This window comes from Bufo bufo, chromosome 4, assembly GCF_905171765.1.
Source record: "Bufo bufo chromosome 4, aBufBuf1.1, whole genome shotgun sequence".
Lineage (NCBI taxonomy): Eukaryota > Metazoa > Chordata > Amphibia > Anura > Bufonidae > Bufo > Bufo bufo.
The window spans coordinates 604,662,123-604,679,890 of record NC_053392.1 but is presented as its reverse complement, the minus strand read 5'-3'; the positions used below and the strand labels follow the sequence as shown (position 1 = coordinate 604,679,890).

The 17,768-nt window shown below is 46.3% G+C and overlaps 1 protein-coding gene across 1 annotated transcript in view; it reads left to right on the top strand.

The window, feature by feature from the left end:
• Positions 1 to 17,768, top strand: part of TMEM63A (transmembrane protein 63A) — a 61,639-nt gene that overhangs the window by 28,745 nt on the left and 15,126 nt on the right. The window contains exons 5-13 of the mRNA XM_040430575.1: positions 4,098 to 4,135; positions 10,269 to 10,411; positions 11,790 to 11,841; positions 12,855 to 12,963; positions 13,162 to 13,232; positions 13,664 to 13,744; positions 15,923 to 16,046; positions 16,615 to 16,748; positions 16,828 to 16,965. Coding sequence (XP_040286509.1) covers positions 4,098 to 4,135; positions 10,269 to 10,411; positions 11,790 to 11,841; positions 12,855 to 12,963; positions 13,162 to 13,232; positions 13,664 to 13,744; positions 15,923 to 16,046; positions 16,615 to 16,748; positions 16,828 to 16,965 — 890 coding nt within the window. The remainder of the gene's footprint in view (positions 1 to 4,097; positions 4,136 to 10,268; positions 10,412 to 11,789; positions 11,842 to 12,854; positions 12,964 to 13,161; positions 13,233 to 13,663; positions 13,745 to 15,922; positions 16,047 to 16,614; positions 16,749 to 16,827; positions 16,966 to 17,768) is intronic.

Here is a 17,768-nt window from a genome sequence, read left to right as displayed (position 1 = left end):
AGAGCGTTACAATGTATCAGCGCTTTCTACATCATGTCCACCTGCCACACACACAGCGTTACAATGTATCAGCGCTTTCTACATCATGTCCACCTGCCACACACACACAGCGTTACAATGTATCAGCGCTTTCTACATCATGTCCCCCTGCCACACACAGAGCGTTACAATGTATCAGCGCTTTCTACATCATGTCCCCCTGCCACACACAGAGCGTTACAATGTATCAGCGCTTTCTACATCATGTCCCCTGCCACACACACAGCGTTACAATGTATCAGCGCTTTCTACATCATGTCCACCTGCCACACACAGAGCGTTACAATGTATCAGCGCTTTCTACATCATGTCCCCCTGCCACACACAGAGCGTTACAATGTATCAGCGCTTTCTACATCATGTCCACCTGCCACACACACAGAGCGTTACAATGTATCAGCGCTTTCTACATCATGTCCACCTGCCACACATAGAGCGTAACAATGTATCAGCGCTTTCTACATCATGTCCCCCTGCCACACACACAGCGTTACAATGTATCAGTGCTTTCTACATCATGTCCACCTGCCACACACACAGAGCGTTACAATGTATCAGCGCTTTCTACATCATGTCCCCCTGCCACACACACACAGCGTTACAATGTATCAGCGCTTTCTACATCATGTCCACCTGCCACACACACAGAGCGTTACAATGTATCAGCGCTTTCTACATCATGTCCCCCTGCCACACACAGAGCGTTACAATGTATCAGCGCTTTCTACATCATGTCCACCTGCCACACACACAGCGTTACAATGTATCAGCGCTTTCTACATCATGTCCCCCTGCCACACACACAGAGCGTTACAATGTATCAGCGCTTTCTACATCATGTCCCCCTGCCACACACAGAGCGTTACAATGTATCAGCGCTTTCTACATCATGTCCCCTGCCACACACACAGAGCGTTACAATGTATCAGCGCTTTCTACATCATGTCCACCTGCCACACACAGAGCGTTACAATGTATCAGCGCTTTCTACATCATGTCCCCCTGCCACACACAGAGCGTTACAATGTATCAGCGCTTTCTACATCATGTCCCCCTGCCACACACAGAGCGTTACAATGTATCAGCGCTTTCTACATCATGTCCCCCTGCCACACACAGAGCGTTACAATGTATCAGCGCTTTCTACATCATGTCCCCTGCCACACACAGTGCGTTACAATGTATCAGCGCTTTCTACATCATGTCCACCTGCCACATACAGAGCGTTACAATGTATCAGCGCTTTCTATATCATGTCCACCTGCCACACACAGAGCGTTACAATGTATCAGCGCTTTCTACATCATGTCCACCTGCCACACACAGAGCGTTACAATGTATCAGCGCTTTCTACATCATGTCCACCTGCCACACACACAGCGTTACAATGTATCAGCGCTTTCTATATCATGTCCACCTGCCACACACAGTGCGTTACAATGTATCAGCGCTTTCTACATCATGTCCACCTGCCACACACAGTACGTTACAATGTATCAGCGCTTTCTACATCATGTCCACCTGCCACACACAGAGCGTTACAATGTGTCAGCGCTTTCTACATCATGTCCCCCTGCCGCACACAGTGCGTTACAATGTATCAGCGCTTTCTACATCATGTCCACCTGCCGCACACAGAGCGTTACAATGTATCAGCGCTTTCTATATCATGTCCCCCTGCCACACACAGAGCGTTACAATGTATCAGCGCTTTCTACATCATGTCCACCTGCCACACACACACAGCGTTACAATGTATCAGCGCTTTCTACATCATGTCCACCTGCCACACACACAGTGCGTTACAATGTATCAGCGCTTTCTACATCATGTCCACCTGCCACACACACAGTGCGTTACAATGTATCAGCGCTTTCTATGTCATGTCCACCTGCCACACACACAGCGTTACAATGTATCAGCGCTTTCTATATCATGTCCACCTGCCACACACACAGTGCGTTACAATGTATCAGCGCTTTCTACATCATGTCCCCCTGCCACACACACAGAGCGTTACAATGTATCAGCGCTTTCTACATCATGTCCACCTGCCACACACACAGAGCGTTACAATGTATCAGCGCTTTCTATATCATGTCCACCTGCCACACACAGTGCGTTACAATGTATCAGCGCTTTCTACATCATGTCCACCTGCCACACACACACAGCGTTACAATGTATCAGCGCTTTCTACATCATGTCCACCTGCCACACATAGAGCGTAACAATGTATCAGCGCTTTCTACATCATGTCCACCTGCCACACACACAGAGCGTTACAATGTATCAGCGCTTTCTACATCATGTCCATCTGCCACACACACAGTGCGTTACAATGTATCAGCGCTTTCTATATCATGTCCACCTGCCACACACAGTGCGTTACAATGTGTCAGCGCTCCCTCTTGTAACAATACATCACCTGGACCTGATGAGGATAGGTTATCAGTCCCTGAAGCTCTCATTTACTGTCAGCCATCAGAGATCTTAAAAATGGTGTGACATCATAAAGTGTGTTAGAAAATTGCAGACTGTTTAATTGTAAGCATTGATGACCTGTCCCCTGCCGACCAGTTACTTGGGCGAGCGCCGAGTCGTCTTCCTTGGTCTGTGGTCACTTGGCCTTTGTGTAGTGACATTCGAGTAATGAGATTGAACAAATCAAACTAAAATTCCCCGTTACGTGGCCTGTTCGCAGCGCTGCAGGTCTCGAGGCGGAGTGGGTTCAATTCACACCATAAGTCAACAATTCACAGTAAAAAGACCGCGCTGCTCGAACTGTCCAGTAGGCATCCAGATTATAATGGAGTCAGGAACAGATTTCCGATATAGACGAACATTGGATAAACCAGCAGAAATCCCTTCTACTTCCGAATTGGTCCGTCTGTAGGAGCCCAAAGCTAGCGCAGATAGTGAAGAACCACCAATGAAGGTAAGATAAATACTTTATTCTACTCACAAAGGTTAAAAGGTAATAGGCATATCAAAATCCATCGGCCCTCGTGTCCTTGCCCGACCTAGGTTTCGCTTTCGCTTCGTCAGGGGCTCATCATCACTATCTGCGCTAGCTTTGGGCTCCTACAGACGGACCAATTCGGAAGTAGAAGGGATTTCTGCTGGTTTATCCAATGTTCGTATATATTAGAAATCTGTACCTGACTCCATTATAATTCGGATGCCTACTGGACAGTTCGAGCAGCGCGGTCTTTTTACTGTGAAGGAATGAGATTAAGCTGCAGTACCAAGAACAGCCACAGTGCAATCCATGGCGCTGTGCCTGGTGATCTATTAAAGGGTTATTCTAGTTAGATTCAAATTTTCCTTTATTTTACCACTGGGACACCCATCGATCATGAGAACAGGGGCTCTGTACCCCCTACAGCCCCCCTGAAATGAACGGAGCGGCCGGTCAGGCATGCGTGCGGCCATTCCATTCACGAGCGCTGTACTCGGCTATCTGTGGTACTCCATAGAAATCAATGGAGCTGCTACACGCATGTGTGACCGTCCACTCCGTTAATTTCCGGGCGTCTGCGTGGGGTATGACCCATGCATGGGGTTCTTGTAATCGTGGGGGTTCCAGCCGTAGGACCCCCACCGATCTAATAGTTATCAGAAGGATAAATGAATATACCTGGAACACTCCTTTAAAGGGGTATTCCGGTTGGTAAAAGTTATCCCTTATCCACAGGATGGGGGATAACTATCAGATCAGTGGGGTCCTACCGTCGGGACCCCCACCGATCACAAGAACGGGGGCACCATACTCCCTGCTGCCCCCCTGAAATCACCGGAGCGGCTGGTCACACCTGTGCACAGCCACTCCATTCATTTCTATAGGGGTTCCGGAGTAAAGAGGGGATAACTGTTACTTACCAGAATACCCCTTTAAGTCTGAGTGCTGCAGCCCCTTCAGGCAGTTGATCGCTGGGGGTGCTGCGTGACGGACACCCATGGGCAGATATTTATAACCTATCCAGAGCAGGAACAGACCGGCCCCAGTAACATTGCTGTATTTCATTCACTACCATATACTCCTGTCTTTCTTGCAGGGATTTTGCTCCTGGATATCCTCTGCATTTCAGATGGGGTGAGTTCTCTGAGAACGTAAATCTTCTAAACCGTATGTCTTAAGATACGAGCAACAGAAGTGGAACTTGGAGCTCCTGGGCCCAAAGTCAAAGTTAGTAACGGGGTCCCCCCATACTGGTGTCTTATTATTTGGCACAGGAGCCTTTGGGACCGCTCGGGCACCAGAGCTCCAACTTCTACCTGTGCACCCCTGTGGCTACACTACTGACCAGCTAATAAGTTTGCTCCTTACTATAAGGCTGAGTTTACACGGGCGTGACGGATTTGTTCAGGATGCGTCTCGGGTGTACTGCGGCAAACCCGCGCGAGTAGGAACCCGATTGCGTTCCGCTGTTCAGTTTTTATTGCGCGGGTGAAATGCGTTTTGCACGCGCGTGATAAAAACCTGAATGTGGTACCCAGACCCGAACTTCTTCACTGAAGTTCAGGTTTGGGTTCGGTGGTGTGTAGATGTAATTATTTTCCTTTATGACATGGTTATAAGGGAAAATAATAGCATTCTTTAATACAGAATGCTTAGTAGGTGGTCAATTGAGGGTTAAAAAAAAATTAAAAAATGTACTCACCTCCTCCAATTGATCGCGTAGCTGCCGGCCTCCTGTTCTTTCTTCAGGACCTGTCAAAGGACCTGTGGTGTCGTCACTGAGATAATCACATGAGATCATCACATGGTCCATCACCACGGAGGTGAGTTAATTCCGGCCCACTGCGCATGCACGAAGAATACCGACCGAAGGTGGCAGAAAATTCCGGCTTCGCGCATGCGCAGTAGGCCGGAATTTTCTGCTACCTTCGGATCCTACTGCGCCTGCGCCGAGCCGTCTTTTATAGCGAGCCGAAGGTAGCAGAACATTCCGGCCCACTGCGCATGCGCGAAAAGACGGTTTGGTGCAGACGCAGAGTCAGTTAACAATAAAGTTTAACAAAATGCAAATATCTAGACCTCTTCAGCACCTCTCTGACGTTTACTTGACAGTATTATGTCTATATTGTGGAAGATAGTTTTAAGGAAATGAAATAAAGATTTAAAATGTTATATTAGTCAGCACTTCAAGCTAGACGTAATGTGGTCTGAGTGATGTACTACCTTCGGTCGTCTTCTTCGCGCATGCGCAGTGGGCCAGAATTTTATGCTACCTTCGGCGCGTTCACACCACTGCGCATGCGCGAAGAAGACGGCCGAAGACGGTAGCAGAAAATTCTGGCTTCGCGTATGCGCAGTGGGCCGGAATTTTATGCTACCTTCGGCTCCTACTGCGCCTGCGCCGAGCCGAAGATACTGGCCCACTTCGCATGCGCGGAAAAAGACTGCTTGGAGCAGGCGCAGTAGCGCCGAGGTCTGAGTGACCAATTTAATAAAAATACCGTGAACGCGCCGAAGGTAGCATAAAATTCCGGCGCACTGCGCATGCGCAGTGGTGTGAACGCGCCGAAGGTAGCATAAAATTCTGGCCCACTGCGCATGCGCGAAAAAGACGGCTGAAGGTAGCATAAAATTCCGGCCCACTGCGCATGTGCGAAGAAGACGACCGAAGGTAGCAGGAAATTCCGGCTTCGCGCATGCGCAGAGCGCCGGAATTTTATGCTACCCTTTGCTCGTTCACAGTATTTTTATTAATTGGTCACTCAGACCACATTACGTCTAGCTTGAAGTGCTGACTAATATAACATTTTAAATCTTTATTTCATTTCCTTAAAACTATCTTCCACAATATAGACATAATACTGTCAAGTAAACGTCACAGAGGTGCTGAAGAGGTCTAGATATTTGCATTTTGTTAAACTTTATTGTTAACTGACTCGGCGAAACTGCGCCAAACCGTCCTTTTTCGCGCATGCGCAGTGGGCCGGAATGTTCTGCTACCTTCGGCTCGCTATAAAAGACGGCTCGGCGCAGTAGGAGCTGAAGGTAGCAGAAAATTCCGGCCTACTGCGCATGCGCGAAGCCAGAATTTTCTGCTACCTTCGGTCGGTCTTCTTCGCGCATGCGCAGTGGGCCGGAATTTTCTGCTACCTTCGGCTGTGTTTTTTGCGCATGCGCAGTGGTCCGGAATTTTCTGCTACCCTCTGCGTGTTCACGCTATGGTGAATCCTCCGCGCCTGCGCCGACAAGCCCCCGGCAGAGCCAAAGAGAAGCCGAGGTGAGAGACACACCTCCCACGTCACTACCGGAAGTCACGTGGGTAGCAAAATATTCCGGGTAGCAGAAAATTCCGGAACACCGGCAGCTCATGATTAAAGAAGTAAGAAGAGATCGGCAACTACGCGATCAAGAGGAGGAGGAGGTGAGTTAATTATTTTTTTATTTTTTAACCCTCAATTGACCTTCTACTAAGCATTCTGTATTAAAGAATGCTATTATTTTCCCTTATAACCATGTTATAAGGGAAAATAATACAGTGAATAGACTGTCATCTTAGCAACCATGCGTGAAAATCGCACCGCATCCGCACTTGCTTGCGATTTTCACTCAGCCCCATTCACTTCTATGGGGCCTACGTTGCGTGATAAACGCACTATATAGAGCATGCTGCGATTTTCACGCAACGCATAAGTGATGCGTGAAAATCACCGCTCATGTGCACAGCCCAATAGAAGTGAATGGGTCAGGATTCAGTGCGGGTGCAATGCGTTCACCTCACGCATTGCACCCGCGCGGAAATCTCGCCCGTGTGAACTCAGCCTAAGGAAAGCTGAAAACGAAACTTTCTATCAGCCAAGCTCCTGGGACATCTCATTCTTTTTAAGAATTGGTGTTAAATCTGCTGTGCTTCCTCCCCCTCACTGCACAGTGACCTCTGCACATCATAGAGCATGCCTACTACAATCTCTTAAAGGATATGGACACCTTTGTAAAAAAAAAAAAAAAATTACACTAATTTATTTTGTGGAGAAAATCATTTTTCCAATTAGTTGTGTTTTTTTTTTTTGGTTTTTTTTGGTTTTCCTTCTACAGCCTGCTGTGCTTCCTATGCACAGCGGCTGCTCCCAGTGCATTTGCAGATAATTCGTCATCTGACGGATTCTCTGTAACTCCTCCCGGCTCCACACGGGAGCGCGCACTGTGTCTCTCTCCCTCCTCTACCCGCCTCCCCTTTTCAGGATGGCAGAACGGTGCAGACTGTCAGCTGTAACATACACTGCTCTATGAAAATACACTGCAGTAGACTATACAGTGTACTGCAGTGTATTGTAAACCATCAGACCCACTGGATCTGCAAGAACCACGTGGGTCTGGGTCAAAGAAGTGTAAGAAAAAAAAAGTAAAAAAAAAACACTTCTTCCTCTATCCGCACATATAATTGGTTAAAAATAAAAAAAATACTAAACATGTTTGGTATCGCCGCGTCCGTAACAACGTAATATTTAAAAGGATTATGTTACTTTCTCCGCATGGTAAACGCCACAAAAAACAAAACTATGATAGAATTGAAATTTTGCCCACCTCACTTCCCAACAAATGGTATAAAAAGCGATCAAAAGAGTCATATTTACCCAAAGTTAGCACCAATTAAACCGTCATCTCATCCCGCAAAAAAATGAGACTCTACCTAAGACAATTGCCCCAATAATATAAAAAAAAGGCTTTCAGAAAATGTGTAAATCCAAAATAAAATTAAAAAAATAGACATATTAGGTATCGCCACGTCATTACGACCTGCTCTATAAAAATATCACATTATCTATTACCTTGCCTCACAACAAGAGTAATATCTCTCTCTCTCTCTCTATATATATATATATACGGTATGTATACACACACACAATGCACAACTACCTCTAGCAAAAGATTTCTATACTGCAGGAATAACCCTAATATATAACAATGGCAGCACATCAGGCCAAATATAAATATGGAGGTGGAGGCCAATGGATCCAGCAACAAATCCAGGACAACATAAGAATTTAAAAATATGGCAGCGCTCTCACAAAAAATTAGTGAAAAGAGAAACACTTTATTCACCCCTGTGGTCGCAACTAGGGATGAGCGACCTTGTGTTTCAAGTTCAGGTTCAGGTTCGGGTTATGTAAGAATTCCGTTATGGATTCTGCTACCACGGGCCATAACTAAGGGTCCATTCACACGTCTGCATCCGTTCCGCAATTTTCCGGAAGGGGTGCGGACCTATTCATTTTCAATGGGGCCGCAAAAGATGCGGACAGCACCACTATGTGCTGTTTGCATCCGCACTTCCATTCCGCGGCCCCGCAAAAAAAAAGAACATGTCCTATTCTTGTCCGCAGCCACGGACAAGAATAGGCATTTCTATCATAGCGCTGGCCATGTGTGGTCCGCAAAATGCGGACCGCACATGGCCGGTGTCCGTGTTTTGCGGATACGCAATTTGCGGACCGCAAAACAGTTGCGGACGTGTGAATGGACCCTTATGGTCCGTGGTAGCGGAATCCATAACAGAATTCTTAGATAACCTGAACCTTGTACGCTGAACTTGAAACACAAGTTCACTCAACACTAGTTGCAACGTTTTAGCTCATAGCTTGAAAAAAAGAGACTCTGTGAATGAGCTGAAAACATTGCGACCACAGGAGTGAATAAAGCGTTTGAGAGTGCGGCCATTTTTTTCTTTACATATATATATATATATCGTTTATAAAACTGGTGTAAAGCAACCAATCAGATTCCACCTTTCATTTTTCACAGCTTCATTGGGAAATGAAAGAAGGAATCTGATTGGTTGCCATGGGCAACTACACCAGTTCTACTTAACACCAGTTTTGATAAATCTCCCCCATTGTGTACTTATATGTGTACATAGCATTGGTGTCATCACACTGTACTAATCTGTGTGGGACAAGTGACCGCTCACTGTGCGGACTGCACACAATACTGTATTCAGAAGAGAGTGCAAGTAGTGAGAGCGTCAGTAATGAGATCTATATCAGGCTTATAACGCCATGGTTCTGACTGTAGATCGCTGCACTAACATTACGAGCATAAATATCTATTGCATCCACAAATAATGGACTTTCTACAGAATGGAAAGTGAGAAATAGATCTGCTGATTACAGGCTGTAGCATACTGTAAGACTCGCCATGTTGTGGATTGGAAAGAAACCTTACTACCAAGGTACTTGCAAGTTCCAGCAGCCTATATGTAAGTGGCTGCTAGCTGTGCTGTGTAACAGGATGTGGCGGTGGGGCGGGGCTGTACAATGTAACAGGAAGTGGGGGCGGGGCTGTGCACTGTAACAGGATGTGGGGGCGGGGCAGCAGAGCTTGTGCTGGTGCATGTGAAATCCACAGGAACGCCCACAGATTCTCACAGGAGATGAGAGCACTGAGCAAAAATCATATCGGAGCATGTCAAGCAAAGCTGATTGGGCAGACTAGATGGGCCAAATGGTTCTTATCTGCCGACACATTCTATGTTTCTATACCAGTAAACAGACAAGTGCAGTTTTATTATGTGCTGCATTACGGTAAAATATGGGTTTATTGATGTTTAGTGCACAAAGGTGTCCATAGCCTTTAAGTCATTGAGACCATTAGGCTCCATTCACACATCCGCAATTTCGTTCCGCATTTTGCGGAACGGAATTGCGGACCCATTCATTCCTATGGGGCAGCACGATGTGCTGCCCGGACACGGAATTGCGGATCCGTACTTCCGGGTCCACACTTCCGTTCCGCAAAAAAATAGAACATGTCCTATTCTTGCCCGCAATTGCGGACAAGAACAGGCATATTCTATTAGTGCCAGCAAAATGCGGAACGCACATTGCCGCTGTCTGTGTTTTGCGGATCCGCGGCTCCGTGGATCTGCAAAACACGTTGCGGACGTGTGAATGGAGCCTTAAAGTGGTTTTCTCACCTTAAAGTGATAGTTTATGGTCGTGAGGGTTGGACCTCAAGGGCCTCTACCAATCCTGGGAATGAAGAGTGATAAATAATGTCCTACATTTTCCCCCCACAGCTGCGCTCCGGGCCTCCAGGGATCTGCAGCTAGCTCCATTCAAGAGAAACTGTAGAACAAAGCTATTATTTCTCATCTCCCTACTGACTGTATAGCGACAGACATGACACAGTCCCTGTAGGACTGTCGCTGTATGGCTGGTGCTTGGCTTCTCCATGTGTAATCATTTCTAATGTTACGTCTCCTCCTTCCTAGTGATGAAGACTTCTTTGAGCAGTGCGGAGAAGATGCTTGTCACTACCTCTCCTTCCAGCGTCACCTCATATTCTTCCTGGTTGTCGCCAGCGTCCTCTCCATCGCCATCATATTGCCGGTCAACCTCTCTGGGTCTTTACTTGGTAATTGCTTATTTATTGCCTGAGCTGCGTCGTTATGTCAGATTATTAGATCTGCCCAATATGGAGGGAGCTCTTCAGCTGATCCCTACATGTATTGGTGCCCGCACATGAAAAAAAAACACAAGTCCATCAAATCCAACCTATGATACTACCTCATACGGGTGACAATCGCCCCATATTAGGGGAAAATATTCCCTCCCGACTCCAGCAATCAGAATAAATCCCTGGATTAAAGGGCTTATCCCATAATTAATGTAAAAATCGGACATCACATGGATCTAGAGATTTCCCATTCATTGCTGCAGTTGCTCTGTTAGATTTATTTTGAGCTGTCAGCTCAGGAGGTGCGCCCTTTTTACTGCCGCTCTCTCCCTAACACAGCTCAGGGGGCCCGTTATTTCTGCCGCAGTGCTCTCCCTGTAAGGACTGTTTCACGAGCAAGTCCATTGCGGGCATCAAGCTCCGTGTGTGAGCGTGATCCTCCGTTCTGGACTCGGAGGAACGAACAGCTCCCCTGACCGCCTCACGGGAGAGCCGTTCAGGCCCTGGGTGTGCAGTGCTCCCGGAGAAAGCCACTGCAGATGGCATATGAGGGGGTTAAATTCACCATGGCATATGAGGGGTTAAATGTCTGTGATCGTCATTATCATGATCTGTGGAGCAGGCACCATTTTTAAAGAAGGGACATCTGTCGTATAGATGTACAGAGGTTGGTGCATTAAAAAAAAAGGATGTTTTTGAGTATTTTAGCGCCCCTTGAGCCTGTTTTCTTACCCCATTTCCCACTGCTTCAGACCATATGTGGGGATCCTCTGGATGCCCTCACTAGTACTCTTACAACCAGCTGGACACACCGTGAGAACACCCCTTCTTTGTGTTTTTCAGTTTCAGGGCTCTCCCTATAACTGTGACAACTTCTAACAGTACTTGTGGCTGGTGGCAGTTGAAGGATAGAACTGAGCATGTGCGACCACCTCAGTGAGGTGGACAAAAAAATAAGCAAAAGAACAATTAGCAGGTGACACTACACAGATACATTGTACTGAATAACTCGGTGGCTATGCTCCGTTCTTAATTACATGCAATTACTAAAGAATTCAGATCCAGGTGCAGGTTTAAAAGATGTCGGATATTATTCCCGTGGGACAACCTCTTTAAAGGGGTTCTCAGGAATGATTTAAAGTGGCCACAAGCAACCTGTCCATGAATGTGAGCAGGGCCTCAGTACACACTACACAGGTCTGATATGCCATCATGGCTGAGTAGCCTAACAGGAACGCTCACCAATATGTACTATATGCAAGTGCCGGAGCGTAGTGAGGCCTCCCTACACATGTGCCCTTTGACTGATTTTTTTATTTATTTTTTGTATTTTAAGAAATGGACCCTTATAGCTTCGGCAGGACCACAATAGCGAATTTACAGCATGAGTGAGTATTGGCCGATGTTTTATACTTTGCTTTATTTAAAAGGGTTGTCCCGTTACAACAACTTATCCCCTACCAAAGGATTGGGGGTTAAATGTCTGACTGGTGGGGGTCCAACCACTGGTTCCCCCCCTAATCATGAGGACGGAGCCTGTATCCACCTTTTAGAATGGATAGACCATTGCGTTGCCGCTCCTTGTAATTCTGCGGAGCTGCCGGAGATATCGGAGGACAAGCGCTCGACTATTTCATGCAGCCCCATAGAGCTATATGGATCAGCAGCACAAATGCCTGTCCGTGGCTTCATTCAAAAGGGAGAGCATGGGCAGAATTGATCACTTAACCCCTTATCTTCATAGCGGTCAAAGCGACATTTTTTGATAGAGTTCTATACCCCCTTCAGAGTCATAGACTTAAAGGGGAGATGTCATAAATGTCTGATAGATGTGGGACTTCTAGGATGGGTGACCGCAGACCCCGTCATGCTCCACACTGCCCATTTGGCCACTGCATCCATTCTGTGAGAGGTGGCCAGGTATGTGGAAACAGCAGAGCTCACTGGGCTACGCTGTTTCTGTAATTTCCATTCACTTCTGCGGCAGTTGGCCGTTTCTGTAAACCCGTCCACCTTTTGGATGCGTTGACCAGCAGGACAATCTCTGAGACCCACACCTTCAAATCCCAGACATTTTATAACCTGTGGGTATACCATAAATGTCTAAGATGAGAATACACCTTCAAATCATAAAATGTTGATTTCCTGCAGCCACCACTAGAGGGAGCTTGCTGTATACTGTGTTAATAATGGGTTCCACTTTGTAGATAAGCAAGTGGAATATTCCAGCTCGTCTGCTAAAGATGTCTTTCATCGACCAATGTTGCTCTTTATTGGGTGTTATCGGGACGTATGTGACCGTTTCGGGTGTTGGGACAATTCGATGGGTTCTGAGGTTCGCTCCAGAACACAGCGCACCTCGGTTCCCATGAGCCTTCTGTAATGTCATGTGTATTTGCAGGGACAGTCTCCTTTGGGTCCACACGGTCATAGCCATCATATTTCTCATCCTAATCGTCGTCCTCATGCGACATCACACGTCTGCCATAAAATACAAGAAGGAGAATCTGGTGAGTACAGAAGAGTTCATCAGTCAGTGCATATATTGCAGCAGCCCTATAAACCCCAACTCCTATGACACCAACCACGTGACCCTGAGGACCAGGTGCTATTTCCTACAGGGACGGGCCACTTGTGGGTAATGGAAAATCCATTGCCGGACATTCCTATAATAAATTGATGAGATTTATTGTCCTTCTCTTCCGCAGGTGGAGCAGACGCTGTTCATAACGGGGCTGCCCCGTGATTCTGATAAGGAGACCATCAGCAGTCACTTCAGGTAGGAGCGAGGGTGGCAGCGTTTCTGAGGCTCAGTTCCACTGCTTCCCTTTAAAGGGGTTCTATAGCTACAGATATTAGGGTAGGTCATCGATATCAGATCGGTAGGGGCCCAATGCCCAGCACTTACATCAGGCAGCTCCTGGCACTGAAAACTATAGCCTGGCATGGCCAATATACAGTGCATGAAGCCTCCTTGCTCCATCTCTGTACAGCTGATCAGTGGAGGTGCTGGGTGTTGGACCCTCACAGATCCTGAAGGTAGTCAAGACCACCCCTTTAAATTATAAAGATCTGACTGCCAACAGCCACCAGTAGGTGGAGCTCATTGAACATGGATTTCTACAGCTCCATATGTGGTAGGCTTCACTACTCCCCCTAGTGGTGACTGCGTAAGATACAGAAAATGATTACCTGCTGTTTCTCTTGTAGTGAAGCCTATCCGACATGCCGAGTGGTCGACGTACATTTGTGCTATGACATCGCTGACCTTCTTCGAGTTTCCAGTGAGAGGTAAAGACGAGTTAGCTTCTTGTAGTTTATAATCCTGCGCTCCTTCTCCGCTCTCCTGTGAGTTTTTGGTAGGCTTGTGCTTATAAACAGCCACTAATTACAAAAAGGAGATTTGCAGTGTAAAGCATGGAGGAAAATCATCCCCAGCCAGTAACTGAACTGTCTAAAACTGACAACTCTGGATGCCCTCTCGTTAAGGGTCCATTCACACGTCCGTTGTTTCTTTCCTGATCTGTTCCGTTTTTTTGCGGAACAGATCTGGACCAGATCTGTACCCATTCATTTTCAATGGGTCCTGAAAAAAAATCGGACAGCTCAATGTCTAGACAATTGGTTGTCAGAATACATTTTGAAGAATTTTGCTTGGAGCGCTAGACAGAACTTCTGAAGAGCCGATCTCCTATTTCCCTGAGATTGGAAGTTGCTAGTACAGCATGTTTGGATTGGATCTGGGGTCCAAGAGCTTAGGGCATGGATAGTCCAACCATATCCCACTTTGACTTATTGCATGATGGAACCCAGTGGGACCTGACGGACGTCAAAGACTCCTAATGGGTTGCGTCATTTTGTCAGAATATCGCTCCTTCCTGCGCTGTTGCTACCACCAAATACTGATGAAGGCTCTAAACAAAGGTGTGAATGTAGTACTACAAAGTACCACCGGGTGGCAGCAGATAACAGCATTGGAAAATAGCCTAATGGAAGTGGCTCAGGGACTTTACTGTAAAATGATCATCAAGATGCCCCCCGGCTAAAAAACAAAAATACAAATGCATTCTTTTTTATATAAAAAAAAAAAAATTGACGTAGAGCAAAAATTACAGATTTTTAAAGGGGTATTCCCATCACAGACAATGGGGGCATATTGCTAGGATATGCCCCCATTGTCTAATAGGTGCGGGTCCTCTACAATGAGAACAGAGCGGGGAAATGAACAGAGGGTGCACTGTGCATGTGCAGCCTCCCTTCATTCATTTCTATGGGGCCGCCGAAAATAGCCGAACGCTATGCCCCCATTGTCTGTGATCGGAATACCCCTTTAAGGACTATCTGTGAACTTGCAAATAGCTTCAATCCTGTTCCAGAATCTGGGACATGCATAAGTACATAGATGGTATGAACAGAATTCAGGGAAAGAACATGTGCACCCGACAGTTATGGAAGCCTGCAGACATAGTAGAACCTACAAGGCGCCCCGAGTGCAGAATACTACCGTAATATTTTTGTGAAAATAAAAATCTAGTGCTTGGGATCTCAATCTCCAGAGTGTGTTCTCCAAACAGTAACTCTCTCTGACATCCACATGTGACTTCACAGCTATTGGCTTCTTTAGATACTGTTGTCTGTTAGTGGCACCTGGTGGTCTAGGTTTGTGAAGCGGTTACTGGTCATATCCCTGGTGGTCTAGGGTGGCCAATGCTTTATTAGTACAGTATCTGGCTGTATAATGTGATAAAGTGTTTAATGATATAATCCTTGGTAGTCTTGGGTGGTGAATGGTTAAATTTGAGGGTTTTGGCAGTGCATTGTGGTGTAGCTGTTAATTATACAGTCCCTGGTGGTCTAGGGTGGTGAATGGTTTAATGGTAACGGTTTAGGCAGTGCAAGGTGTTGAAGCAGTTAATAATAAAATCCCTGGTGGTCTAAGGTGGTGAATGGTTTAATGGTAAGTTTTTTGGCAGTACATTGTGGTGATAGCAGTTAATTATAAAACCCTTGGTGGTCTAGGGTGGTGAATGGTTTAATGGTGACGTTTTAGGCAGTACAAGGTGTTGAAGCAGTTAATTATAAATCCCTGGTAGCCTAGGGTGGTGACTGGTTTAATAGTAAAGTTTCTGATGGTATATTGTGGTGAAGCGGGTAATTGTAAATTTTTCGGTGGAGAAGGGTAGTGAATGGTTTAATAGTAAAGTTTCTGGCAGTAAAACGGTTAATTGTACAATCCCTGGTGGTCTAGGGTGGTGACTGGTTTAATAGTAAAGTTTCTAATGGTATAATGCGGTGAAGCCGGTAATTGTAGAATTTCCGGTGGATAAGGGTAGTGAATGGTTTAATGGTAAAGTTTCTGGCAGTATAAGTCAGTAAAGCGGTTAATTTGTACAATCCCTGGTGGTCTAGGGTGGTGAAGGGATTCAATAAGTGAATTTATTTAGAAGTTATTTTTTGTTTTATTTTTAGGAAACAAGCTGAAAAAAGCCTTGCGTACTATATCAAACTGCATACCAGAACCGGGGAATACACTTTTATTAACCCCAAGCCATGTGGACAGTTCTGCTGTTGTGAAATTTCTTGCTGTGAGCGGGTAAGTACCCACAGTGGTCACCTAGGGTCGTTAAACCATTGATAAAAAGGGATTATAGTATATTTCTGCTATAGAAATATGCTGCTTTGTGGCAGTGCTTAACGAGGGGGTGTAGCCTCCCACAGCCTGACAGCGTTACTGTAATTTAGGCCAGAAACAGGCAAAAATGTATCGGGCAGATATAATGTGACCGGTGGTCTGTGCCTCTTAACAAACGGGCGACATTGTGCACGGATTTGGGAAAATCACTGCTGAGTAATGTGCAGCCTGCAGAAACTGTAACCCAGCTTTCCCAGACTCCTGAGTGATGTGACGTATCATTGAAGCCGATGTGACCGCAGAGGCCCGTGATTGTCCACAGCGGTCACAGGACCAAGCTACTTCCTAGTCCTGCAGGGACTGGAAGGTTAAGGCCCCAGGGATTGTCACTTCCAAAGTTGGACAGCCCCTTTAAGCCTATTTACTGGCAGGGTGGGTCAGTGTTTGTTTTTTTGTTGCCTTTTTAATGTGTTTTATATTTGTGTATTATTCTTGTGCTAATGTATTTTATATGATATTTTACCCCTAGATTGAAGCTATTGAATATTATACTGCAGTCAAAGAAAAGCTGGAGCTGGAATACGCCTCCAAGCTGGAGCAGACGCGGAGTATGCCCATTGGGATAGCTTTTGTGACTTTTTCTGATAAGTCCATGGTGACTTTGTAAGTGCAGCAAGCAGTCAGCGAGGACATTATATATGTGGTCAGGTGGTGGAATTATTAAGATTTTGTGTTTTCTCAGCATTCTGAAAGATTTCAACGCCATCAAGTGCCATCGCTACAAATGTGCAACAGAACCGCAGCCATCGCGCTTCAGCAAACAGCTTCAGACCACAAAGTGGTCGGTGACCTATGCCACCTACCCGGAGAACATCTCATGGTAAGCTGGGTGCTTTTAACCCTTTCCCTGACAAGGACATATATCCTACATCCTTGCAGGGTGGCACTTTAGTTGCCAAGGACAGCTGTATATATCGGGCTGTATAGCAGCTAGAGCAGGGACGGACTGGCCATAGACCCTACAGGGAAATATCCCTGTGGGCCAATGTCATGGCTGCCAGCTGGATCCATAATGATCTGATGCTCTGAGCATTAATTAATGCTAGGAACATGAGGTACTTATGCACCTGGCCAGCGACCACAGGTGCCCTTCTGAACTCAACTGTATCACCGTCCTCAGGATGGTGATACAGTTGAATACTTTGACGAGGGTGGCAATATTTTGTGCTTTTTACTTCTGCTGGGGCGGTATTTTCTGCTGCACTATGTTCTGTGGTCCCTGCCTACTTGTGGTGTTTTCTGCCAATTTTGACCCGCCTACAACATGGGGTCACTTTTAGGTTTCCAGGGTCGTCTGCCCCTGAGCTAGAGATATGAGAAAGGTTTTGCTTTAAAGTAAACCTAAGCAGATTGCGGTGCTAGCAGCCATACAGCTGGAAAATAGAGCCTAGTGAAGTGGGAGCTGCATATACTCCCAACCCAGTTTGTAAAAGCTCTGTTTCCAACTGTATATAGGCTAGCAGCTGAGATGGAGCAGTTTGGCGAAGCCCCTCTTACCTTCAGCCAGCTATGATCTAATCAACGTGAGGCAAGGCACTGGGGGGACCTGCAGACAGGCTGCAGGATGAGGATGAGGAGGAGAGGTATAGATCCAATTATTCCTATGTTACTGTACATGACCCC